The following is a 25475-nucleotide window of genomic DNA, read 5'->3' on the forward strand; positions in this document are numbered from 1 at the left end:
TCTGTCTGCAGGGGGAGTGCATTGCTTTTTGTGAAGGAAGCAGAGGGCTTCTGATTTTATGATGAACACAACTCACCAGCTCCCTAATGAATCCAATTTTTGTCTATGAACAATCCTTTTTCACATTTACCATCCTCAACCAACTCTCTCTGACACCCCCAACATCCGCAGACCAAAATGTTTTCCCAATCACTTCAAATTATTATCAGATTCGCTCCCTAACTACTCGAGCAATTAAATCGCACCACCATTTATTCCTATGGTGAAGTGCAAGACAGTGTCACCAACCTTCCTTTTTCAAAAAAGGCCTTAAAAAAAAACCTTTTTCAAAAAAGCAATGATATAGCCTCCGACTGGTTCGATAACCTGATATTTTTCAGTAGGTTTCGTGGTCGACTCCGTGTGCTACATCACTGTGTGTATTCTTGGGACAAAATTCTACACGGCCTTAGAGCGGAAAGAAAAGGTTGGGATACCTTTAAGCGCAAAAAAAAAAAAAAAAAAAAAAAAGAAGCAATGATATATATCACGAGAGAGAGAGCGAGCAAATTATATTACAGGTAACATCACACTAAGACGTCTACTTAGGATGTGATACATCGGCGATAAAATTAATTGAAAAGATATTACATGTATCACCAGATAAAAGTTTAGCGGGAGACGAAGACATTCGTTTTTTCACTCCTAAGCTTGAGAATCATTTTCATGGATGGATTTGACGAACTCTAAATATTGTTCATTCATCGAAGCTAAGCTGTTACACTGAGTATTATTTAACTCTTTATGCATAAAGTTGGTATTTTTAAGAAAGTTTACAAAACTTCGATGAAAGTTCCTCCCATTTCTCTCCGGCTTTTGGAGAGAATTTTTTGTTTCATCCAATCTATGCTTCCATTTCTTTCCATATCTTTTCTTTTTCTTCAAATTTAAAACTCCCAAACAAGGAAAAAGTTTCTCTTGTTTTCTTTCCAAACTTGAACTCTCAGCTTTTTGTTGCTATCCTATTCAAAAATAGAAAAATATTTCAAATTCTAACAACACTCGTCGGTCTCTGCGTGTATATATTTGCTTCGCATGTTCTAGAAGGATCATTATTGCCGGTGTACCATAGACTATTAGTAGTGTTCCGTAATCATGCATCCGTCCCTAATGATATCATCATCAGTAAGTTATCTTCCCACCTTTAATTCTCCTCTGGACTTTGGATTTTACGCATTATGCAACCACATATTTTTCTCGTGAGCTCATCAGCCGTTGCATCAATTTATTACTATCAATATTATTTTCTTCTGAAAAACATCAGAAAATAAGTCATGCACGAAAAAAAAAAAATCAGGAGGAGCAATTATATATATACTAATAAGCAGGGGATATCCAATGCTCCAAATTAAGATCATTCAAAGGTGTTTTGGCCAGATTGTGAGGAGGAGCAAATGTTGAATTTTAAATTCAAATTTTGCATAATTGGCGTTCATTTGACGTTACTGAGAGTGTATAGATTGTCAGTGTAGGAAAGATTAATCCAATAAAAAAGATTAAATCTTATATCCCGTTAAATTCACGAAAACAAGATTACTTTGACTTAATTTAGTTATTCTCTACATGAATAATTAGCAAACATGAGTGCCAATCATTAATGATATTGCTCGGTGCCAATTTCTTTCTTTTTTTTTTTAATTTTGTTTAGAAAACAAGAACGGGCTTTATTAATGAGATCGCGGGGACACCATTTATTTGACAAAACTCAACGAATTCTGCAAGATTGCACCGATTTTGCAGAATCAGTGCCAAAGGGTGTGGCCGTGCTGTATTAACTACGTAGCCTGTTTCCACGGGACATTGCATATTTGATTAATTACTCCACTCCGTATACGCGATTCAGTAGATTGACTACTTACGTTACGTACACTTGTTTAACCAGCCATGCACATACGAATAACGAATCCAAGGCATTCAAAATGAAAACTCGATCGGAATCTAGTGCGCGCAATTGATTAAAGCCCAATTGTCCTCTGTAGTCTGGACACCATATGCAATTAAGGAAGAATGTAGGACAAATTTTCAAGCCAAAGATGAATTCAATACGTGGGTCCTTCATACTTCATTCATTTCCTTCTGAAACACCATTCAATTCGACCACGAAACCTATGAATTAGTGTTGAGTACTGTGGCACCAAGCATTGGTTCTTCTTCTTTTTCCTTTTTTTTTTTTTTTTTTGCTTTTTCAGTGCCTGCAATAGCATTTAACGATAATTAATCTTGTTGAATCTTCCTCTCACCTCACGCTACCTGCTAGGAAATTGGCTTAATTTCTTTTAGGTAGGTTTCTTGTTTTGTGTAGAAGTAATTAGTTTTCTAATTGATTTTAATTACTTGAAGTAGTAGGTAAGAAATTTCCTATTTTGTTCAGGATTAGAAGTTATTTCTTATTCTATACAAGTTTAGAAATTAGATTTGGTTTCCTGTTGTTGTTTGAGCTTTTGGTTAGATAATGTTCTCTATAAATAGGTGGGTTGGCATACTACACAAAGACACGCAAGGGCGACATGTAGCCTTATACATGGGTGGTGAGAGAGGGTTTTTGGGAGATGAGATGTGGTATACAAGAGTTGGGTTTGGTTTCAAGTTATATTCTTGTATAGGGTTTTCCTCTCAGAATAAAGAACATGTTTCTCTTTGTGGACGTAGGCTCAATGGTGGAGCCGAATCACGTTAAATATTGTGTGTCGTTTATCTTTCATGCTTGTGACTTGTTTGTCATTAAATCGTTGAATACTTGATATCTTAATAGTTATTTATTCCGCGCTTGGATCCTAACACTGCCAACTCCTTTAGTTCCCTGAGCAGTAGAAATACATGGCAGATCAGTTAGCATTAACGAACAACCATTCCTTGCATATTTGCATCGTGGAATTTGTAGAAGTCACCGAGGACCCACCATCAATTGGTTTGATTGCCAAATCGATTTGATGTCCCATTTTTGGAGGTCAAGTCCCAATCCTGACGTATAACGGTTGGGAGGTGGCTGTCGATGTGGATGTTGGCCCTTTTGGGTCTTGGTGCAGCGCCCCGGCCCTCCCTTTCGTTATTCCTCCGTTTTTCTTCATTATTCAAGGCACCAAATAAATTCAGATATTATTGTTTAGCACATCCGAAGCCCGACCATGCTGCTTCCGGCTGTTAAATTTTTGGCCCTCTTAAAACACTTTCGACAGAAAGGAAAGGTTTTCGGGAAAAGCTGTGAATGGGATGGTCTTGAAAACTATGCACGACTCTCCTCGTACGTAGTTGCAGGCCTGCAATGCGATATTTTGTTACTATTTGCTATTGTTTATATATATATTTTTTTGATGAGTCATACGCAATCAATGGCGTCTTCTAATTTCATATGTACCTGTACTAATAAAAAAAGAAAAAAGAGACCGCGAATTTGGAAGGGTAGAATGTTACCGTTCTTCTTGAAAAAAAAAGAATGAAAGGTAAAATCAGTAGGATAATTTGCATTTTTTCAAAAATTTTTTTTTTTTTTATTGATAGCGACTGAAGAGGAAGCGAGGTGGTTGGCAAATGTAAATTTAAGCCAACTGCATATGTTTCTTATTTTAGGAATTTCTGAAACTTTATGGTCCCCAAGGAAAGGAAAAGATTCTCTTTCTTTTCCAATTTTTTTTTTTTTTTTTGGGTGTTCGCTCTATAATTTGTTTCGTTTTTTCTTTGAAAACAAAAACGTTTGGCAAGAAAGATACACAGATAACACAAAGTCAGTCAGTTATTCATGATTCATGACAAATAAATGTCTTTATCCCTGTCGAGAGCCCAGCACGGCTGCTACAATATGCAGAGATCCAGTAACTACAATGACTCCAGTTTGACATCCAGAACCAGGCCCAAGCATCTGACCTCCAGCTTTGATAGAGGCCATTAAGGATCCCTCAGCAAATAATATGGGCTGGCGTTCTGATCTCTCAGCGTGATTAAGATTTAGATCCTTAACCTCAGGTTCATTAACGTAATCCCGAATATCAATTCCCAGCTCCCTTGATGCTTGGGTCCAAGAGCCTCGTAATGAGGATGCTGATGCTGTTCGAGATTTTTCTCCAGCAATGCTGGCTTCAGCAAAAAACACAGCCTCCAGATATCTAGCTGCCAAGTAGAAGACAGAAAAGGCATATATGAGGGGAAGCACATCCAGCTGTTGAGCGGTTAGTTTTCCCTATTCCAGATGTAGTCAAACCTGAAAGCAGTTCTTTTGCAAAACCCAAATGATCTTTGTCATTTGCCATGGCAACAACTAGAACTAATCTTGCTTTCGGAAATGCCATCTCGATGGTGTTGGCTAAAGCTCTAGCAGATTCCTTGGTGTGAGCTGAAAACGATAAGGCAGCACAGCACCATCATCATAATCCTCAACAGAAAAATTTAAAAATCATAACAGCTTTACAAAGAAATATTTGCAAAATAAAGTGAAGACTTCACAAACCAACCTCCATCGAGCAGTATGGTTGCTCCTGATAGTCCTAACCTCTCAGCTTCATTTTGTATCAAAATTTGGCTTCTTCCAATCAAAAATGCATTTTCTAGACCAGCACGAATAGATTCATCTGATAATTCCCATCCTAGAATCACAAAACAAGAAATGCGAAGAGAAATGATTGGAAAAATGAGCATATGCAATCATGAAAAGCCTGTAACAAATAAGATAATATTGTCTAAAGAATCAGCTTGCGACATTGCAAGACTTAAATACTCAAATTTTAAATCTTAGAATGGACGTGATCCTATTATGTTTTCTATTAGAAGCTCTGAAGTCTCAATGATTATGTTACTTTTGAAACAAGTGGGTCATTTCAATTACATTCATTGTTTCTCACCTTGACCACGAAGACATAGTGCGGCACAAGTGGCAGTTGAAGCGTTTTTAAGTTGGTGATGACCAAGCATGGATAGCTTAACATTGAATAATTCAATAAACTGCACAATTGGAGCAATGAGCAGATAAAATGCACAATTACCACGAAGAAGTAGATCAGATGCTAGAGCACAATGATTGATGAGTCACATAAAGCAGCTAAGGAAAGGCAAGTGAGACTTAAAAACGAGTAATCAAATGAATGCAAAATTAGTAACTTATATACCAACTGAAGATCTTTCTCAATCTGAAGCACCAAGTCACAATATTGGAAAGGTCTGCCGCTCATTCTGTCAAGGCTTTTGAGAGTACTTCTATTTCCAGTATCAGATGCTGACACAACAGGAGAAGACATGGAGCATGCTTTATCACGAAGAATACGCTCAATATGTGGAAGGAATGGCCCACCTAGAACCAACTGAGATTTCCCCATAATCAGAACTCAGGTGTCATAACTAATTGCGATGCAAAGGGTAACAGGAAAACATATTCAAGCAAGTACAACACTAACTTATGATTGAAAACCATAACTGAGATTTCCCCATAATCAGAACTGAGATTTCCCTATAAACGTGATTCAACTGAGATTTCCCCATAATCAGAACTCAGGTGTCATAACTAATCGTGATGCAAAAGGTAACAGGAAAACATATTCAAGCAAGCACAACACTAACTTATGATCGAAAACCAGAAGGCAAAAGTTTATAATGGACAGGAAAAAGTTTCCTCTATCATACTACAGTTACTATGAAAGTATAAACCACCTTAGAAAAACAATGTTCACCGAACAACTGATCTTGTATTGAAAATTTACAACCAAACAAGGAAAAAGAACATCTCTTACAATATGTTAGGCAACTCAGGTTGCAGTTAGAAAACTATTTAGGTGGTCTATCCACATAATGAGTCCCTGTTCTTAACTATCTGCTATAGATTTTACCTTACTCTTCTTAAACCAAAACACAAACTTTACAAGCTTCAAAACAGCAATGCAGTGCTTCCATTACAAGAAACCACTTACTCCACAACAAATGCTTAACCAAAGAATATTGTGAGAATGGTATAGTCACCTAATGCAACTCAAGTTTCACGAGTGTAAATCTGGTAAAGTCCACTGCTAAACTAGCATACAGAAGGAATGTGTAGAAGAACCACCTAACTGGTCGCCCATCTTTAATAATTCCTGATTTTGCAACTGCAATACTTTCCAAGGAACCTCCAAGTGCATCCAGATGTTCCTCACCAATTGATGTTATGATTGAAGCAGCAAGAGTAGACCTTGGAATTACATTAGTTGCATCACGTGCTCCACCTAGTCCTGCCTATGTGATAGATGAAAGGGGGGGAAAAAGTTAATACCAGTTCAAACAAGAGCCAGAAGCATTTTATTTGAAGATCACTTTGAAGAAGAGACAGGTGGAAAGGGAAATTAACAACCTGTGAAATGGTTAAGATTTCCAAAAAAACAATTCCGAAATAGAGATAGTATTTGGGACAAAAAGAAAGAGGCATGGAAAAAAAGTAAAGACTCCAAAACATAGGAGTCAAAATAAAGTCGGATACCTCAATAACTGCGATATCAACACTCTCTCGAGCAAATAGGCTGTATGCCACAGCTGTGAGAACCTGACCAAAAGACAGAATAAACACACAGCCAACAGAAATTGGAGTACACAACACAGAAACTCATGGAAAGATCAAGACTGAAATATAAACTCAGGCACCAACTTCAAAATTGCCTAACTGCTCGAATGCCTAAAAAGACATAATCACTCTTCAAATGGTCAACTAAAAGAAAGGTGTTGTACACAAGCTCATACTTCAAAATGACTAAGACAACCATTTTCAAGTTCTATTGCTTTTTCAAGAACCATCCTCAAACTTTGGAAATGATGATTCAATGTCTTTGCAGGTATAGGGTCTCCTGATGCACCCAGTGTTATGCGTTCCCTGATAGTTCGTATATGTGGACTGTTCAAAGAAACAATAATGACTCGTCAAATCCAGAATTCTGAGAGACAGAATGGATATCTGTTCATCTTAATCAGAATGCTAACGTTAGGAAGAAGGGGAAAAAGGGATGAACCGCACCTAGTATAGCAACCGACTGAATACCCTTGTGCCCGTAAAATGCTGGAGAGGAATGCAGCCGTTGACCCTTTTCCCTTTGTCCCAGCAACGTGAACAGCCTGTTTTACATATCAAGCCAATCAAAATTCTAGCATGGTACAAATTAGTGGACGTTCAAAAGGTGCTGTAAGGAAAAATTAGTAGTGCAAAGAAACAAGTATCCTCCGCAACAGCTAAAAACTACTAACACAAAGTATCCGTAGTCCATCAAAGTATCCAATCAGCAGATGTAAAGCTTGCAAAGGCAGAATTTTTCGCATTCGCCAATAATTTCAAGAATTTCAAAAAGAAACAAATCAAAACGTCGTATATTTTGATAATGATAGAGCATTACGGAATATAATTTGGGGGGTTTTTTTTTGTATACCAAATTATATTGATACCTAAACAAAGCAAAAAGAGCGGATAACAGAAGCTAGCAGCTGTTCAGCAAGAAAAAGAGTTCAAGGAATTAAAAGAAGGATGGTAAAGCGAGGAGAAAACAGACCTTAAAATTGCACTGAGGATTACCCAGAAGTTGCATTAGCCGCCTCATCCTTCCAAGATCGAACCCATCATCAGAGTCAGTTCCTGCGCCTTTAGGGACACCAGCCTTTTCATAGTTCTTGAGGTTGTCAATAAAATCTATAAACTCCTTCAGTTCTGGTTCCTCTGAGAAAATACACATGGGTTGCGTCTGATCTAAATTGTAGGAATGCTTGAGAAATTTAACGGCTGGAGAAGCTGGGATTTGTCTGTGAATTGTGCTTAATCTATGAAATAACCCAACAGATTTCATCTTCTTTGTTCAGCTTGCTTCGTGTTCTAGTGCTCTTTGCTCCAGGCTTTTCTCTTCTTCTTCTTTTTTTTTTCAAAGAGTTATTTTTAGGGCTTTAAGGAGTAACGATCTGAACCCAAATACTACTACACAAGCTAAAAGGAAGCCCCGCAGCCCTCTAGGTAATCTCTTTTCGAAACACAAGTACTTCTTGGTAGAAGTGGTAAAATGGATATATGGTTGATAAATGGTTTTAGTTAAATGGATAGTGGATCAAATTGATCCAATCCAATTAAAATTATTTAATAAATGGATCTAAATGGATGTCATTTAAATGAATAGTGTAAATCATGATCCATACATTTATCCATTTACTCTCCCAAATCCTAAATTTAAGATCCAAATGTTTTTTTCCAAAAAATACAAATCCTCAAAGTTCTAACCTTAAATCACCTAAAACCTTTTGGTAATAACAAATGCTTGTACTACTACTCTATTTCAGTACTTCATAAAATTAGTTTAGTTCCAAGAAAATTTAACTGCTGTGGTCAATTTAACCTTTCGTTATTACTTTAAGTATCATTTTGTAAAATAATGAACAATTAAGAACTTGGCTACATTTTTATAACTTTTGAATGAATTGAATACGGCTTTATAGTGAAAAGAAGTTTACGTTTCCATTTTTTTGCACTCCTGTTCAAGAGTGATGTCTTGAATAAAAGTGGAGTTCTAATAAGAAATATTATGTTATTTGACAAGTAAAATATTTTCATCATATGTGCACGTAGTACCTAAAAATGTATGAAACTCCTTATTGTACCGTTGATATACAAGCTATCTTATATTACTTAGTAAATTAGGTGTCTTTTTTTTTGGATAGTTGGATTAGGTGATAAGGGGAGAGGAATTGCGAGTACGAGGATTTGGAAAAAAAAAAGGTGTCATTTACATATCTTAACCAATGTTGCGGAGACACTTGTTAGAAAAATTCTTTTTATAAATAAAAGAATTAAAAAAATAAAAATTATTTTGACATTGCATGCTGCATTCTCGCTTTTTCTTTACTTAAGAATATAAATGTTTGCAATCATTACATGAGAGTTTAATTAAAAAAAACAAGAGTAGAGACTAAAATATAATTTTGAAAAGGATGGAAGAAGTCTAGGAACTATAAGCAAATAAAATGCAATTAATGTTATTGGCAGCTTGGCATGTGAGGAAGTTATGAAGGAAAAAATAGGTGGTCCCACAAAATTAATTTGACATATGAGGAAGTTATGAAGAAAAGAATAGATGGTCCCACAAGATTTTATCTCACATTTTTATAAATGTGTTTTCTATTTTTAAGTTAAATGTATGTATATGGATAAGATGGATAATCCATTTAAATCCACCAACATAATTGGATTTAAATGGTTATCTATTTAAAACCATTAAATTTATATGGATCATCCAAATCCATTTAAGGTTAGTTTATATGGATGGATTGATGGATATGAATCCATTTTGTCACTTCTACTTCTTGGTATCTAAGCTAGGAAAATACACTTGCTTGCTATGATTATACGGAGGAAAATGTTATTCGCACTCACTCTCATTTTTATTAATTATACTCTTATTATTATTTTAATTATATAATTTTTATTTATAGACTATATGATAAAATAAATAAAAATTATTAATTATACTCTCACTGTTGTTTTGATTACATAATTTTTATTTATAAACTATATGATAAAATAAATGATAGAATATAAATAATAAAAAATACAATGGAAATAACATTTTTCGTATACAAAACCAACAATTAATAAAAAAAAATTTGTAATCGGTTAATCATGGTACTTGAGTTTTGCGCATAAAAGAAATGACGTGTATAACTAGTTATCTCCTTTTTTCTATCTTAATTAAATAACCAACAAATTTCCAAAAGTTTCGAAATACTTTAAACCTACTAAGTGCACTTTTTTTGTGTGTGTTTTGGGTGTGGGGGTTGGGGGGGGGGATATGCGTTTAAAAATCATAAAAATGAACTTGCACACCCTATTATGTATTTTGAAAAAAAAAAACACTCAAAAGGTGTGAAAAGAAACTAAACAAGGTCATGATTTAAAAAAAAATTGTGAATAACCTACTAAACCGAGTGTGCTTTAATAGGAGTTAATTTGAGATATTATTTGCAAAAATTACTATTACATTTTTTATAATATGATATATGTAAAATAAAAATATATGTTACAAAATATATTTGTAATACAAATAAATAATTTTTTTAATACATAAATGCTATCCAAACACTTGCCAACTTTTGAATAAGACGAATCAAATATGTGTGTTTGGACAGGAGATTATTTGTCCAAATTTATTTGCTTACATCACCATTACAATTTTCAATACACCTTTTTATTTTTTCAATTACCTTTTTATCTCACATACATCACATCACAAAAAGTGCTACAGTAATTATTTCAAATAATCTCCTATCCAAACACGATATTTCTATTCCAATTTTTGCCTCTTTTTCTCCTGTTGAATCAAACTTTTCTACTTGTAAAATATGAGAAAGTCGTACATGAATATTCTACCAGGTATTCAAGAAATATTTTGTGTTTGTATAGTAAATTATTTGAGATAATTTTGTAAAAAAATATTGTAGTATTCTTTTGATGTGATGCATGTGAGATAAAAAGATGATTGAAAAATATATTGATGATACAAACAAATTAGTATGTTTAAATAAAATGAAAATAATATATAACACACTGATAGCCAATATTACGTTCAAATTTAATCAATACAAAGGGTTTTTTTTTTCTTTTTTGATTGGGGTACTGAATTTCAACTGATAGCCAATATTTTTGTCGCCAACCGGTGTGGATTATACTAGTAAAACATTTTACTCTTGGTGATAATTGAAATTCCCACTTTCACTTTAGCAATTTAGCCCTAGCAATTATTCCCCGCTGCTGCTCCTCCAGTCCTCCCCCTCCCTTACCCTGTAAGTAATTCAGTCTTCTAAGGTACGCCTTTTTTTTTATGCTTTTTTTTTTTTTTAAAGTTTATCTGTTTTGATTTCTTGCCAATAAATTCGTTCCTAATGCGCAAGTTGCTGCCTGGCTTTTAGTATGAAACTGTAATATGAGTTACAGAGATAGAAACAGAATTGACTGGCAAAACGATTTTAAACACTAATGCAGAAGCAAACTTCGGACTAGCTTGCCCTTCTCCGGCCGTCCGCCCCCTCCCCTGTATGTCTCCTTTTTTTTAATCTGTCTTGGACGGGTTCTTGGTTTTAATATCTTATTCTACTTAGTAGGGCATGTTTGCTTGTGGGTTCCATGTGCTTGGATTTTCAGTCAAAGGGTTTTTAGTTTTGTGTACAAACTAGAGTAAGTAGTAGTTTTCTGGAAACCAGGGTTATATGGAATCAGGGTCTGGTCCTGAAAGTAGTTACTAATAGACAACGTATCAAAAGGAGGTTGTGATCCAGACATAAAGAAGATGATGCATATAGGCGAAATACTACCCACGGCTGATGCTGGGGTTAAATTAGAAGTAATGGAAAACAAAGAAAACAATCATGATACTTCGTCTGTAAAGAGAGAATTAGAGTGCTGCAGTAACTGTTGGGGATGGGAAAAGAAGTTCAAGCAGGCAGAAGAGAGGCTCGTGGCGTTGATGTCCCAGTTTGAGAAGAAGATAAGTGAGCTTGAATCTCTGGAGGGAAAGCACAGTGCACTACAACTCGAAAAGCTTGTGACAGAAGATGAGGTTCAATCTTTGAGGAAAAGAAACCAAGAGCTTGAGGAGAAAGTTGCTTGTTCCTCGAATGGTAAGAGGTCTATGGATGGAGTGGAAAAGGGGGTAGAAGGTTTTGTTGATTTAATGGAAGATGCAGGGGCTGACAAGGTTGTGGATTTGATGATTGAGAATCAGGTTTTGCTCTGTGAGAAGAAGAAGGCTGAAAGTGAGGTTGAAGTTTGGAAAGTAAAGTGCAGAGAATTGGAGTCCCAGGTATTGGAGTTGGAAGAGCGTTTGACCTCTGTAGAAGGGGAAGGTAACTTGAATGGAACAGCCAAAGTAGGCATGGCATCACCTGGAGCATGCATGGAAGAGATTACTGGAGCAAAAGGGTTTCCAGGTGGAGTCAATGGTGCTGCCACTCCTAGAGCTGATGCATTTTGTACAAATTTAACACATGTAGACGAAGGAAACAGAGGCATTCCTTTTGAAAATCGTATGGGATCTGGTAGTCGAGCAAGGAAGCAGTTAGTTTTTGGAGACGAAGGGAGCCCCAGTAAGAAGATCGCTCCTACAACACCAGGTGGTGTTAGATCTTCTTCCCTTAGTATTATTGACATCAGTGACAATGAGGCTGAAGAAAATGTCTCTTATTTGAGTACTCTTGATTTGCACACAAGTAAAAAGGCCTGCGAATCAACTGATTACGGAGGAGCGATTACTCTGGATAAAAAGCAGTTTCCTTGTACAAAGAATTTGGCTAGTGCTATTGACCAAACTAATGATGATGATGTGTCTTGCCAAGTTGGAATTGCCCCCTTTATGTCAACTTCTAAAAGGAAAAGAGCTGCCAAAATAGTTGCTAGTGACAGCGAAACTGATACGGATGATTGCTTGCCTATTAGTAGGCTAAGGACAAATTCTAGGATGGCTACTGCTTCCCCAGACAAACAGGGAGAACCTGCAGTTAGGCGGCGCTTGGTGACGTTGAGAAATTTGAAAGAGAAAGGCACTTCAAAGAAAAGCTCGCCTAGAATTTCAAAGAGAATCCGGACTGAGCGACTTTGTGGAATACCAACAAATATGATTTCTTCAGATGATGAAGAAGAAGAGAATGAGTCAGACGGTGAAGAAGATGACTTTATTGTACATGACTCTGAGTCAGAAGGAGGCAGTGCTTCTAAAGATCCTAAAGATGATGACAACTGTGATGGTTTATTGTCTGGTGGTGATTTTTCTGGTAAATCAGATGATGCATCTGATGACAGTCTTGACTATAAAGCTATCATAGCCACCATTGGAAGGCACAAAGATCATAAAGTGAAGTGGGAATTCCAGGCAGATATGCAAGCTGCTTTTGGTAAGGACATTCAGCTCTGTATGAAGGCTGTCTGTGCTCTTTATCGCCAGCAGACCTCTGAGGAAAAGTTTCATAAAGCAACAATAGTGCGTAATGAAAGAGGATTTAACCAGTGTGATGCACGCAGGTATGCAATATGTCAATCTCAAGATATGAATTGCTCATGCTTTAGGAATTTTTCACTCTCAATATGCACATTTTTTGTTCCTAATGTACATTACAGACGTGCGAATGTAAATATACATAATGTGTTTGCTGTTATATATACACACCCGGGCAGATACAGAGCTTGCATTTGGGTGTTAAATTGTACACAGATAGTAAGTTGGGGAGCCACCTGATAGATAATATATATTGGTCATCTTTTCATCCTGGGAGGGTGCAGGTGTTGAGACATTTAGCTGTCTATGTATCTATCTAGGAAACTTTGTTATGAATCTTAAAATGAATCTATTGCATGTATTTGGTTTCTGGTTCTTGAGTGTGCTTCTTTTGCATGCTGGCATGTATTTGCAAAGTAAATTTTTTGCAATAAAAGGTTCTTATATATTTTGTGCTTATTAGTAGTCACTGTGCTAAGGTCTACCAAAAGAAACAAACTAGAGCCCCTGCCACAAGGAGTGCTTCTTACTGATTGAAAATGTAAATGCTGATGTGTTCTCGTCGTCTTTGCTAAAATTTCTAATTGCCTTGAATTTGATGCTACAGGATCCCTTGAGATCTACAGCACGTCAATATTGAGTTATATAGTTTATTTGATGAATGAAGAAGAATGATAGGTTGTATAGATTGCAATAAGCTGTTTACGACTTTGTAGGGGTACGTCATTGGGTGAATTTCTTACTGACGGGGATCCACAAGGTGACCTGGTGAAATCTGTAGAAGAATTGGAAGCACGTGATCCAAAATGGCTCGAACAATGTAGAACGCTGGCAACACGTTATGCTAAACAATTGTATGAGATATATCAGAGCAACGAGGATCCTCTTTGGACGGCCTTAAATGGCTGAGATAAAGGCGTTTAAAGTTGTGCATAAGCATCAAATGTTTTAGACGATAGGGAATTGGAGGCAAAACTACTTTTTGAGGTATCCTATGTCTTGTCAGCTGTTTTGTAAATGTTTTATCCTGTTCGTTTTGCATATGTTCTGCAGATTCTCATGGTTTGCTGCATGTGATTAGACTAGAAAGTGTTTTTTCTCTTCTCTGACGTATTATCTTGATGAGTTACAGAATACCCTGACTGTAGTGCGTAGTACTAACTGCAGAAAATGTACTATCGGCCACTGGGGTTCTAAAAACTTTTTATAGTTCTTTGTGGCAACTTTTTGCATCTCTGGCAGCTGATTCCTGAACTAATATACATGGGTGACGAATCTTATATTTGCAACATGGATAGGTGGATGCATTCTAGGCATGACCTTTGTTACTGTACTATTACGCCTTTGTGTTCCCTTGGCTTCATTTGCACTTTTACTCGAGGAATAATTGCCCTTGTGCCAATCACCATCTCACCAAGGATATAGATTTCCAGGAGAGGTTCGGTTGGTCACTTCTACATCTATGAGCGATGCTCCGGTTCGCAATAAGCCGAAGCCTTTTTAATGGTACATTCATATTTCACCCCTTGAGTGGACTGTCATGGACCTTGTAAGAAGGCATACCTATATTATCCAGAGTGTATTAATTCTATTTCTACTATCCTTGCACATTCACTGAAGAGTACAGACCTTTAGTACTTGCCGTATGAGCTCTAACGTATTGTGGTTTCACTGTAGATTGGTTGGGTTTCTCTGTAGATTGTGGTTTCTCTAACGTAATTGAACTTCAATGTTTAGCTATTTAATCTTTACTGCCTAGTTTGGGAGATGAGATTTGAGCAGAAAAGAAAAGAAGGGAAGAGAGGGGTAGCATCTCCCACGTTTGACAGTTTTAAGTGAAATATAAAGGAAGAGAATCTAACAGATTTGGAAGGAAGAAGAGGCAGCTACAGTTTAAAAAAATTTTCGGCCCAAATCGGGCAGAAAGCAAAGTAAAGGCTGCAAAAAATTTTTAAATTACCCATTCTATCCTTAAAAAACTATTGAATAAATATTTATTGATCAATATGTCCAAAATCACCTCCTTTCTTTCGTAAAACTCCCAAACAACATTAAAATCTCTTCTCTTCTTTTCTTATTCTTTCTTTTCTCTCGTAACTTAACCTTTGTCTTCTTTTCTTTTCTATCCTCAACTCACAAACTAGCTACACAGGTTTGCTTGCATCGACATCTATGATCTAACTATCTAAGAAATGCTTTGTTGATTTGCTAGTCAAAGACGTTAGGCTTCCTCTCTGGCCGCGCCACAATTATCGTTGGCGGCTGTATAACAGTGATAAACACCTATCACACCCAACCCCCAACCCCCACCTGAAAAAAAAAGATAGTGATTGATTCGCAGCTGACAAGTAAGGGGTTCAAAATAGATGATTCGGATATATTTGAGTGGGACATAATTGGGTAATCGATATAATAGGCTCAACCTATTTATGTCCTATTTAAATAAATGGATCTCATTTATATCCATTTATTAAATGGATATGGATATTTCCAATTATCCATTTATGAGTTACTAAAAATTTAACTTTTTTTTTTTTGTATTTTATTGTTATTAGATTGGTAAGAAATTCAAATTTATTTGCTTAATATTCACTAAAAGTTGAGTTTAAATGCATAATTGGGTATAAATGGGTGAACCGAGTGAATCCACTATCCACCAATTAAATGGGTTTAATTGGTTACCTCTTTAGACCCATTAAAAATTAATGGATGAATTTTAACAAGTTATTAGTGGACGAATTTGGACGGATCAACATAGTTGGATATACCTCGATTTTGACATGTCAATTCAACTTTGGGTGGGAAATAGAGGAGGTGGGGAGGGTTTTAAAAAAAAAAAAGTAATAGTTTAGCTAAATACTTCATTTTGGTTTAGGATCATGAACTGCATATCAGTTGTTGGAAGGAGGATCTAAATATATATGGGCATATGACCCAATTTTTCGCTTGTCTACTAATAGAAGCGTTGTTTTGGACGAGAAAGGACTTACTTAAGCCAAGGATTTTTTTTTTTTTTTTTTTTACAGCCATTGTTTCTATCTATTATTATCTAAAAATAATCTAAGTTATTAATGATTAGACGAAATTAAGAAGTAACTTGTCACGTGCAAAAATATATAAGATTCTTCTAATAGAAACACATTCTCTTGCACAATTTTATTTGTTTGTATCATAAACACATTTTTCAACTACTTTTTTTTTTATCTCACATAAATCAGATCAAACAAATGTTGTAATATCTTTTTAAAATATTATCTCAAATAATCTCCTATCTAAACACACTCAATGCTTTGTGTGGACTAGTGATCTTTCAGAGATTACCCATTTGATGAAAGTCTCCTCGGCACATTTGAGTAATTTGGTTCCATGGTTTTGACAGTATTCAAATTCACCCCTCCAAAATATATGCATTCTTCTTCTGATTTTGGAATCCTTCACCTCGTTTTGCATTTTCGGGGCGGCGGCTAACAAAAACAATATGATACAAACCTCTAAAGAAAGAAGTGGTAGCGTTTTCAAATTTTGGTAAGAATAATAAATATTTTATGATTGGGACAGCAATAAGATTCTTGAAAGCTTAAACCTCTAATTAATCGGTTAAAAACAGAAGGTTCCAAAAAGTGGGGAAAAAAAAAGACAAAGAAAGGAAAACATGACAGAGTGGCACTCAATAACAACGCAGCATCAAGTGCTGTAATTCAAAGCGCCACCCAAATTTTGTAAAAAAAAAAAAAAAAAACAAAGAAAGAAAGAATGAAGTTAGGAAATATACAAACAACAATAAACTTATAAAGAAAAGAAATAAAAATTCAATGGAGTTGTCTCAAATATTTGAAAGAGGGGTGGATGGGATAAAAAAAATCAAAAAAAAAACAAAAAAAAAGAAAAGGAAAAATTCAAATAACGGTCACATGGGAAAGTGCGGTCCAGTGCACGCACTGCAATTGCGGGGGGCGTGGGTCCCACAACGGGAATGGAAGGGTGATGGACATCGTTATGCGTTATGCGAATTGGGGGGCTGGCCGCCTTCCTCTCTCAAGTCTCAACCTCTGCGCTGTCTTATATATACTTTGGGGAATCTCATTCGGATGAAGTAATTGAAGCCGTAAATCCCTGGAAGGAAACATATAGCCATATACGTTGTTCCTGTCACCGCTTTCTTGTCTCCCATACTCTGCGGCTGCGGCTCCTCCTCCCCCTCCCTCAACCAAAGGCGCAGCCGCTGTTCGCAGAGGAACGGGTGTAAAGAAATCCAATATTCTTCTGTTCGCATCGCACAGGAACGGAAACCAATATTCTTTCGGAGACAAAACTACTCTACCCAACAATGGAGGTGGTGTCAAGGGCTTCAATTGCATTGGTGGCTGTCATCTGCCTCGTCTTAGCCACTGCTTTCCCCACCGCCGCTGCCATGGCTAATGCCCCTGCTCCTGCTCCCACCAGCAGCGACGGTACAGATTCTTTAACCCCATCCAACATTTTACTTACCTTTAATCCCTCCTCAGCAACACTAGTAATATATTCAATAAATGTATTAATGGTTTTTTTTTAAAAAAAAAATTAATTTTGGCAGGTACAGCGATAGATCAGGGGATAGCCTACTTTCTGATGCTGCTGGCATTAGCGTTGACATACATCATTCACTAAATAATCTTTGACGTGCTTCTTCATCAATTATCATCTTTATCACGGCCTTCATTCAAAATCACTTGTACAAAATCTGAAGGAAGAGGGAAAGCAAATGGAAGAAGCAAACATCCAGTTTTCAACCAAATTCAACATTGATTTTTTATGGCACATTAGACAGAAGAGGCAACATTCATTCAAAAATTTGGACTCGGTTGATGATTTTTATTTTATTTTGTTTATCCTTTATCATTTTCCAGAGTAGCCGGATTTTTTTTTTATCGGGTTTTTGGTCTGTATAGTTTCTTCGTAGTCTTCTTTCCTTTTTTTATTTGATTTCTGGGATTTTTTTTTTCTAATTTTTATCGGGTCTTTCAATTTTTTGTTTAATTAGAAGAGTATATTTACTCTTTTTTTTTTCCTCTTTTGTTAGGGATCAGCAGTAGTACGGACTTTTATTTATTTATTATTATTTTTCCATTTTTTTGGGTTTCGCATCCATCAATTGACATAGTTTTGTGGCCAAGAAGCGTTGGAGTTGGAGGAAATATGAACATTCCCATGTTGAGCTAAGAGAAAAAGGATTCAGACTTTGTCAGACAAATTTACAGATATCTTCAAGCCAAAAAGTACATATATTTTGATTCCAAAAAGAAGAAAATTTGTTGCATAGAAGCTATGTCGAATATTTCACTTAACGGTTGATGATTTAGCTGAATTCTTCTGCCTCTGCTTCTCAGCTGGCTTTAAAATTTTGGTCAAACAACAAAAGATAAATGAAGGGAACCGTACAAATTTTCTTCTTCCATCGTACTCCGAGCACAACAAATTCGCTCATGTACCAGGAGCACATTATTAGAACAATGTCGCCAATAACTAGTTTGGCCGGTCACCAAAAATTTAATGGGGAAAAAAAAAAAAAAGAAACCTAGCCCGCTATTTTCTTACCCTTCTCTTGCCACACATGAGAAACAAATAATCTGGTTAGGTGATGGATTTTAGCAGTATTCTTTAGTTCCATAGATGTTCATATTGCTCTCATGGTTGATGTATTGTGTTCGAAATTTAAGTTAGGTTGCCAACCATTCACCATTTTATTAAAGAGTAAATATTATATGTATTGATAATATGTACACAATCGTTAGACGAATGTTGTATCAGTAAAACTTACTGCTAGTTTATATTACAATTTTCCAAAGAAAAATTACTACGTTTTCTGTAGACATATTTTTCAATTATCTTTTTATCTCATGTATATCAAATCGTTACAGTATTTTTTCTATAAAAAATACAATCCAAACAAAGCCTTAGATTTGAAATTCAAATTCAATATACGTAATATTCATTTAAACATAATAATGTATGCAACGTTCATAGAATATTAATCCTTTATTAAATCAATTAATCTTTCCTACAGTAACAGTACATACACTGTTAATGTTGGATGAATGACAACTGTATAAAATTTGAATTTAAAATTTAATTTTTGCATATATGTCATGGATCCAATGAAAATAGTATACGTACTATTAGTGTATATAAAATTTACTCTTATTAAATATTACTAGTTTATTTAAGTTGTAAGCATGCTATCCACAACTCAATGGGCTGGAAGGAGACCAAAAAAGTCCTCTATCCCGAACCACATTCGTTTTGGCTCTTGCTTACAATCCCCGATGAATCAGTAAGCATTTTCCTTTTGGCACACTGACTGGAAGCGTTCTTGATCCGCAGATGGACCTTTTAATAGCCTCTCCCATACGAAGCGTCAATAGCATCCAACTGTATTGATGGATGCTTTTATGCTTTAGTTCAATTTCAAGTAGGGTCGAGGCGGGAAATTGGGGACTCCCCACGTCTCATAATGGAATCCAACTAATCCCTCCATTACATAGTAAACTTCCACAGCTCAATTAGTTGGAACAAATAAAAAAAATTTTCCCAAGCCCGGATCCCCATTGAAGACGCAAGACAGAAAAATATGTTTCCTGCTAACTGAGATGTTTATGAATCCCAAGAGAAACCTGCTAACCGGCCAAAATTTTTTTTTACAAAATATCATATCAGTTCCTAAACCACCCAAGAAGGTAGAAACATAACTGAGGAGATAAATTATTTGTGGCATTCGCAGGTTGGACGATCTAACATATCACCAAAACTGCCTGTAACGTCTTAGGGAGTTAGCTTCAAATAAGTCAGCAACTACGCTCTTTCAACAGCGGAGAACCAACCTTCAAATGATAAATAGGATTGTTCTCTGCATGTTACACTTCAATGGCATACTGTCGATGAAAAACATATTTAACGACTTCATAGAATGAAACCACAATTCCAACTGAAGGGCCAGCACGAGCAACACGAGGACCCACACCAGTAAACAGTCCTTTAATTCCCCAATCTCTGTGCGATCAAATTTACAAATTCAGACTCCGAAACGTCAGAAGCGAAATATGAAACAGATTTTGGCAGGAAGATGGTCCAACAGATATTTCTACTGAGACAACCAATTCTGCTGATTCCCTAAATTTTCATAGTTCTACAGATGCAACATAATTGACTTTTACATAGTCCAGCAAATTCCCAAACCCAACTTCTTGCAGACAGCAATCAAGAAGATTAAATGGGTTAAAAAAAAAACCATATAAGAAGATGATAACAAACAACAGACCGCAGAAAAGTTGAAATCTGTGAATCATGCTCTAGGGAAATCGAGCTTCTGGTTTCTTTAAACTGAAGCATCTATTCTATCTGTCTTAAAAAAATGCAACATGCCTAAATGGATTTGCATTTGATCTAAACAGGGATAATGTCATGAGCTACGTGTAGCAACGAAAAAAAAAAAAAAAAAAATTCAAAAGTCAGAAGACGCTACCTCCAAACCTCCAGCAGTGTTTGTCTAGTGGTCATCCTTAGTGCCCTGACAGGATCCTTCTGTGTACACAACAGGTGCAAGGACAAAATGAGTATTTATTATTGGCCTAAGAATTTAGAGAATAGAATTAGATAACAATGAACTTAAACTTCATTCTCAATGATTTTTCTCAGAGAGCATATATTCATTCAACAGGCATAGACAGGTACTACTATCAGAAAACAGCCTGAATCGTACCTAAAAAACCACACATATTCCTACAGCTTGATGATCAATCAACTAAGTGGGTCATGATACTGTGAGCATTCTAAAAACTTGTCCCTCTGAAGCAAAGAGTGAATTTTCTTTTAAATTAGTTTCAAAGGTGCCCTCCTGACACACAATAGAATCAGGTCCACAACTCAACTCTTCTTAGACATTTTATATGGGAAAGGATGCTTAGCCATCCACCCATTTTGATGCACTATAGATAGTAAAAGAGCGCATACCAAGTTCATGTGACACCACATAAAAGTAATGCGGTCCAATTATATTTACTACTATGGATCATACAGTAAAACATGTTATATGCTTGTGATAAGTGAATAAAATTGCTGACGAAGAGCATGTTTACCACTTCCTGTCAGTAAATTTTTATCGTCATTTGGAATCTTCATTTATGTTTGGGATAGTCCAAACAAAAATAAATGTTAAAAGATGAATTCAAGTGGTACAATGATTTATCTGAAATAAGCCGTCAAAATTCCAATTATGTAGAATAATCATTCTTTTTTCTTTTCCATACCTCAATTTGTCTTCGTGTTTTTGCAACATCAAGAGGACATGTAGCACCAGCAGCAAGGCTTCCGGCAACAAAACCAGCGGAAAAGTTTGCCCCAAGGACACTCACAACATTAGCATCATCTTGCATCAAACCAAGAAGCCTCCTCCTTACCTACCCAAGTGTCATTTTCAAATTTAGCACCTCGTATCATAGCAAATGAGTTGTTATAAGAACCAGTATCAGTGAAGAGTCAGAAGAAACCAAGAAAACAGAATCTCACCGGCTCAAGTGTTGACCAGCAGATTGCGGAGAAAGGAACATCACGTGCAAGCTGAGCACCAAGGCCAGTCCACAACACACGGTAGCTTTGTACTGTAAGAGTTTATAATACATTGAGAAGAACAAGACTACAAAAGCTTGTAACTGATAGAATAAGCAGAAGGATTAGTTATCATTGAGAAAGAAATAGGATGAACTTGTATAAGTGCTAGTCTAAAGCTTTGAAAATAAATTTACAAATTCATAAAAACTTTCTAAGGGTGTTACAAAGTAATCCAACTCTCCAACATTTTTTTTTTGTTCGACAAAAATGAATATCGATTGCAGAAACAGAAGCAGCGCATTCTCTGAAGAAGTCAGACACATACAAATGAAGGATAATTAATTCTTAGGGAAAATTCAAAAAGCAAAATATGACTGACACAGCTTACATGGATGAAAGTTAACACCTTAAAAATAGACATGCAGCTCAAACATCATGAAATAGGCATGAATCCCTCCTGAACAATCTGAAGAAGCACAATTCTACTTACAGCTCTGGTTATTAGGAGTGCTCTTGACATTGGAGATAAGCTCAATTAAAGTCTTCCAAATTCCTGGAGGCTTCTTGGTAATGTGGGTATCCTTGAATGCCTGAACTGACAAAAGGAAAACATGGAGACACTTCTTGCAAAGTAGGGAAGCAACAAGTAAGAAAACAGGAAACTTAAGAATATTGAGCCTGTATATAGCAGTCCAAAGCCCTACAATCCAATTCTAGGTATATCTCTTTTGTTGTACACTCAAAACCATTCAATCCTCCAATTACAGAAAACACTCTCCAGATTAAACAAAAGAAAACCACATATTAGCTAATATGACTAATCATACCTGCATCCGCGTTTTAGCAAGTTCGATAGGATAACAACTTATGCAAGCCAATGACCGTGCTAATGAACCTGCTACTAATGGTGCATATAATGTAAGGCTTGGCGCATTCTGCGAAGTGAATTCCTCTAACTGATTGCGGAAAATATCATAGCAAGGAAGATAGATCCCAACCTGTTGAAAACATTGATGCACTCACGTTTATTAGAAACAGAACTGCAAAGATGTTCATGCTGAACCCAAAAAAAAAGGGTATCCAAGCATCTAAACTGAGCTGCAAACCACTTACTGTTGGTACAGCCAACGCTAATCCTGCATTTGTTCCTCTCCATAGCCTGGCAATTCCTTCCTGCAAGAGAAATCTACATTAGATCTAAAGGATTATAGAACAGAAATGACAAACAAGAGGACGAGTACTTTTATGGAACATGAAGCTATATCATGTCCTCATAGATGCTATGCACCAATCAGAACCTCTCAGTTCTACCAATTAACCTTTGTAGACAGATTCAATCATCACATACAGCCATCTCTCCAGACATCAAACAAAGGGAAAACTAACCTGTCGGATTATTTTATAAAACACATCCAAGGTCCCTTTATAGTGGAAGCAATCAGGTGGGCATATTGATACCGTACCATGGACACCAGCACGAGTGCATGAAGGAGAACATCTTAAATCTGCAAACATCTGAAGAAACAAATCTCAGCAAACTAAGACAAGCAAAAAGAACAGAATTGACAAGACAAAAGCAAAAAGAAAGCTAGGAAAGCAAAGAAATTTCAATCAAACATGTTAAACCAGTTACTAGTATTAAGTCAGGAATCCATCAATTTAAATAAAGATTATGCCAAACAGCAAGATGACCTGTAATGACATACATGCTTATACTTTCTGTGGACTCAAGTACAAAATGCAAAAGGAAAAATAAATTCCAGTTACATGGTGACTTGGAAAGGAGGAAACAACAATTATGAGAAATAGGGAAAAAGAAAGCAGTTAATTCTTTTTTATTTTTATAATGATAAAGTTCCTTATAAGTACAATCTCCCCTCTCCAAAACACTCACATAAAAATTAAATAATAAAAAAAAAACTCTTGTGAACAAAAAGATAATCCAGAAATCTACAATTATTTCTCTGAGGTTCAGATTACTAAGGAATAAAAGGTCAACACAAGGCATAACCAAGAGAGGGGTACAAAAGTCACCATGTTTGGTCCAAACACTGCCATGCGACTTGTAAGGTTACTTAGTGGATGTGAGTATGGAACCCCGGCCGCCTGTGCTTGCAATCTTGTCTGAAATATGATTGAACAACAGTGAGTAAACAAAATGCATGAAAACATAAACAAACAAGCACTCAAAGATAAGGAAAAATTATTCAACTACTACACATTATACTTTCAACCAGACATCCTAAATATATTTAAAAAGGAAAAAAAGTTAGAATGCAACGGATTTACCAGAATCTATAACATAAAATGAAGACAAAATGTAAAATTACACTATTCAACATGACTGCCTCATCAAACAGAATTCATTTCCTGTAGCCTCAAAGCTACATTGACTTAAACACTAAGCAAAAAGTCAATTCTACTAAAGAACTGTAAAAAAATAAAATAAAAAAAAATAAAATTCCCACAATCATAGATTACAGCGTTTGCTGATTATAGCACAAATTACAGAAATATAAATTAGATAACACCCCGTGACTGGGTTCTCCGTGACCAAATGACTTATGCAGCTATTAAAAGAGTATAACATGCAAAGAACTAGTACCTTGGCAACATCAAGAGGGTTGACAAGAATAGCCGAGAAAACAGCAGCTCCTGCAGCAGAGAATGCTCTCTCAAAGAAGTCCATCTTGCCATCAGAGATAGTCGTGGAATGTTGCAGTTGATGTTCCTGAGGCTGAAATGCTTCGATGTCAACTATGCTTGAGGACTGCGCTGCAGTATTCAACCATAGATTCTGGCTCTGCTTCAATTCGTCTACCATCTCCTATCTCTCCCTTCCCCTCTCCCTCCTATATCTCTAACCAAATAATCTTTAATCCTCGAGAAAAAAGATTGATCAGCCTGAAATAACAAAAATCTAAACTTTTTTATTTCTCAGCTGAACAAACTATAAGGACAACAATGCCTAATTTTGAACAATCCCACCTCCCAATCAAACCCTCTGTATAAAAGAGGCGATCTTCTGGTCCTAGAAATATTGCTTGATTTTGGCCAAAAAAAAAAAAAAACTAAAAATTTGGCGAGCCCTTCTGGATAGACAATCGTGCAGCTGACTAATACAATATGCTCTACATCATCGAGTTTCGAGTTCTAAACCAAAAAATAAAACTAAAATGCAACAAAATGATTTAAAGCTTAACCCATTTATAATTCATTCAAAGAGTTGTTAATATGTCACGGGCTGTTTATAATTCATCATTTTGGAAACTGAATCATGAACAATCTTTTAAAAATAAATTACACCTTTATTCTGAAGCAAAAAGACGCAGTAACATGCCCTAAAAAAAGGCAGGGATTTACCACCCAAAAAAAAAAAAGAATAGACATAAAAGAAAAAAGAAAAAAAAAGGAAGTGAAACCCTCCGACCCTGACTATGATGAAGTGCTAGTGCGAGGGTACGACGAACACCTTACGTACTAAAGCGAAGTGGAAGGACTTCCAACTTCCAAGTTGCTTGGAGAAGAGGATACAGCGAGAGACAAGTCTTTTTCCGCCCACGAGAGCGAGAGAAAACTGCTACAGCCTCTACAGAATCCAGAGAGAGACCGAGAGCGGGGCAAATACCTATCTCACTTAGGGCTGCGTTTGGGCCACCTGTATTTTTCTAGCCTATAAATCGACTTTACATGACTCCAGAGCCACATTGTATGGTATGGTGTAGGCGAATTATAAACCACGCCTTCCTGGTCAAGCACTTCGGACTCCGGAGGCAGGACTAGAAATACTTTTTTTTAATTAGGTTTTTTTAATTAGATTTAATTATGAGTATAAACACTGTGTCAACTTAAAAAAAAAAAAATCTCTGGTCTTGTGAAGAAAAGATAATTTAA

At 36.1% G+C, this 25475-nt stretch overlaps 3 protein-coding genes and 1 long non-coding RNA gene across 6 annotated transcripts; 2 read left to right on the forward strand and 2 right to left on the reverse strand.

Annotated features, from left to right (window-relative positions):
- Positions 1 to 3751: 3751 nt before the first annotated feature.
- LOC113764024 (dihydrofolate synthetase) lies at positions 3752 to 7962 on the reverse strand. Its single transcript, XM_027308057.1, has 10 exons — positions 7527 to 7962; positions 7001 to 7098; positions 6730 to 6880; positions 6473 to 6535; positions 6070 to 6231; positions 5136 to 5327; positions 4872 to 4971; positions 4485 to 4616; positions 4235 to 4366; positions 3752 to 4143 (listed from the first exon to the last, which is right to left on the reverse strand). The coding sequence occupies exons 1-10, from the start codon at positions 7815 to 7817 to the stop codon at positions 3800 to 3802; spliced, it is 1665 nt and encodes a 554-aa protein (XP_027163858.1). The 5' UTR covers positions 7818 to 7962; the 3' UTR covers positions 3752 to 3799.
- Positions 7963 to 10787: 2825 nt separating this feature from the next.
- LOC113760609 lies at positions 10788 to 14287 on the forward strand. 2 transcript variants are annotated; one of them, XM_027303259.1, is made up of 3 exons: positions 10788 to 10816; positions 10994 to 13024; positions 13715 to 14287. In XM_027303259.1, the coding sequence occupies exons 2-3, from the start codon at positions 11298 to 11300 to the stop codon at positions 13905 to 13907; spliced, it is 1920 nt and encodes a 639-aa protein (XP_027159060.1). In that variant the 5' UTR covers positions 10788 to 10816; positions 10994 to 11297; the 3' UTR covers positions 13908 to 14287. The 2 variants fall into 2 exon arrangements, with proteins under 2 accessions (XP_027159060.1, XP_027159059.1); XM_027303258.1 differs by lacking the exon at positions 10788 to 10816 and having other exon boundaries at positions 10902 to 13024.
- Positions 14288 to 17046: 2759 nt separating this feature from the next.
- LOC113762603 lies at positions 17047 to 18107 on the forward strand. Its single transcript, XR_003467218.1, has 2 exons — positions 17047 to 17449; positions 17572 to 18107. It is a non-coding gene; the product is annotated as an uncharacterized LOC113762603 (long non-coding RNA).
- A 1258-nt stretch (positions 18108 to 19365) lies between these two features.
- On the reverse strand, positions 19366 to 25229 carry LOC113763567 (mitochondrial carrier protein MTM1). 2 transcript variants are annotated; one of them, XM_027307403.1, is made up of 11 exons: positions 25054 to 25229; positions 24187 to 24485; positions 23616 to 23705; positions 22968 to 23096; positions 22695 to 22754; positions 22409 to 22579; positions 22072 to 22171; positions 21540 to 21631; positions 21281 to 21430; positions 20497 to 20555; positions 19366 to 20024 (listed from the first exon to the last, which is right to left on the reverse strand). In XM_027307403.1, the coding sequence occupies exons 2-11, from the start codon at positions 24403 to 24405 to the stop codon at positions 19889 to 19891; spliced, it is 1206 nt and encodes a 401-aa protein (XP_027163204.1). In that variant the 5' UTR covers positions 24406 to 24485; positions 25054 to 25229; the 3' UTR covers positions 19366 to 19888. The 2 variants fall into 2 exon arrangements, with proteins under 2 accessions (XP_027163204.1, XP_027163205.1); XM_027307404.1 differs by lacking the exon at positions 25054 to 25229 and adding an exon at positions 24570 to 24998.
- Positions 25230 to 25475: the final 246 nt, after the last annotated feature.

The sequence above is a fragment of the Coffea eugenioides genome, chromosome 2 (assembly GCF_003713205.1).
Source record: "Coffea eugenioides isolate CCC68of chromosome 2, Ceug_1.0, whole genome shotgun sequence".
Classification (NCBI taxonomy): domain Eukaryota; kingdom Viridiplantae; phylum Streptophyta; class Magnoliopsida; order Gentianales; family Rubiaceae; genus Coffea; species Coffea eugenioides.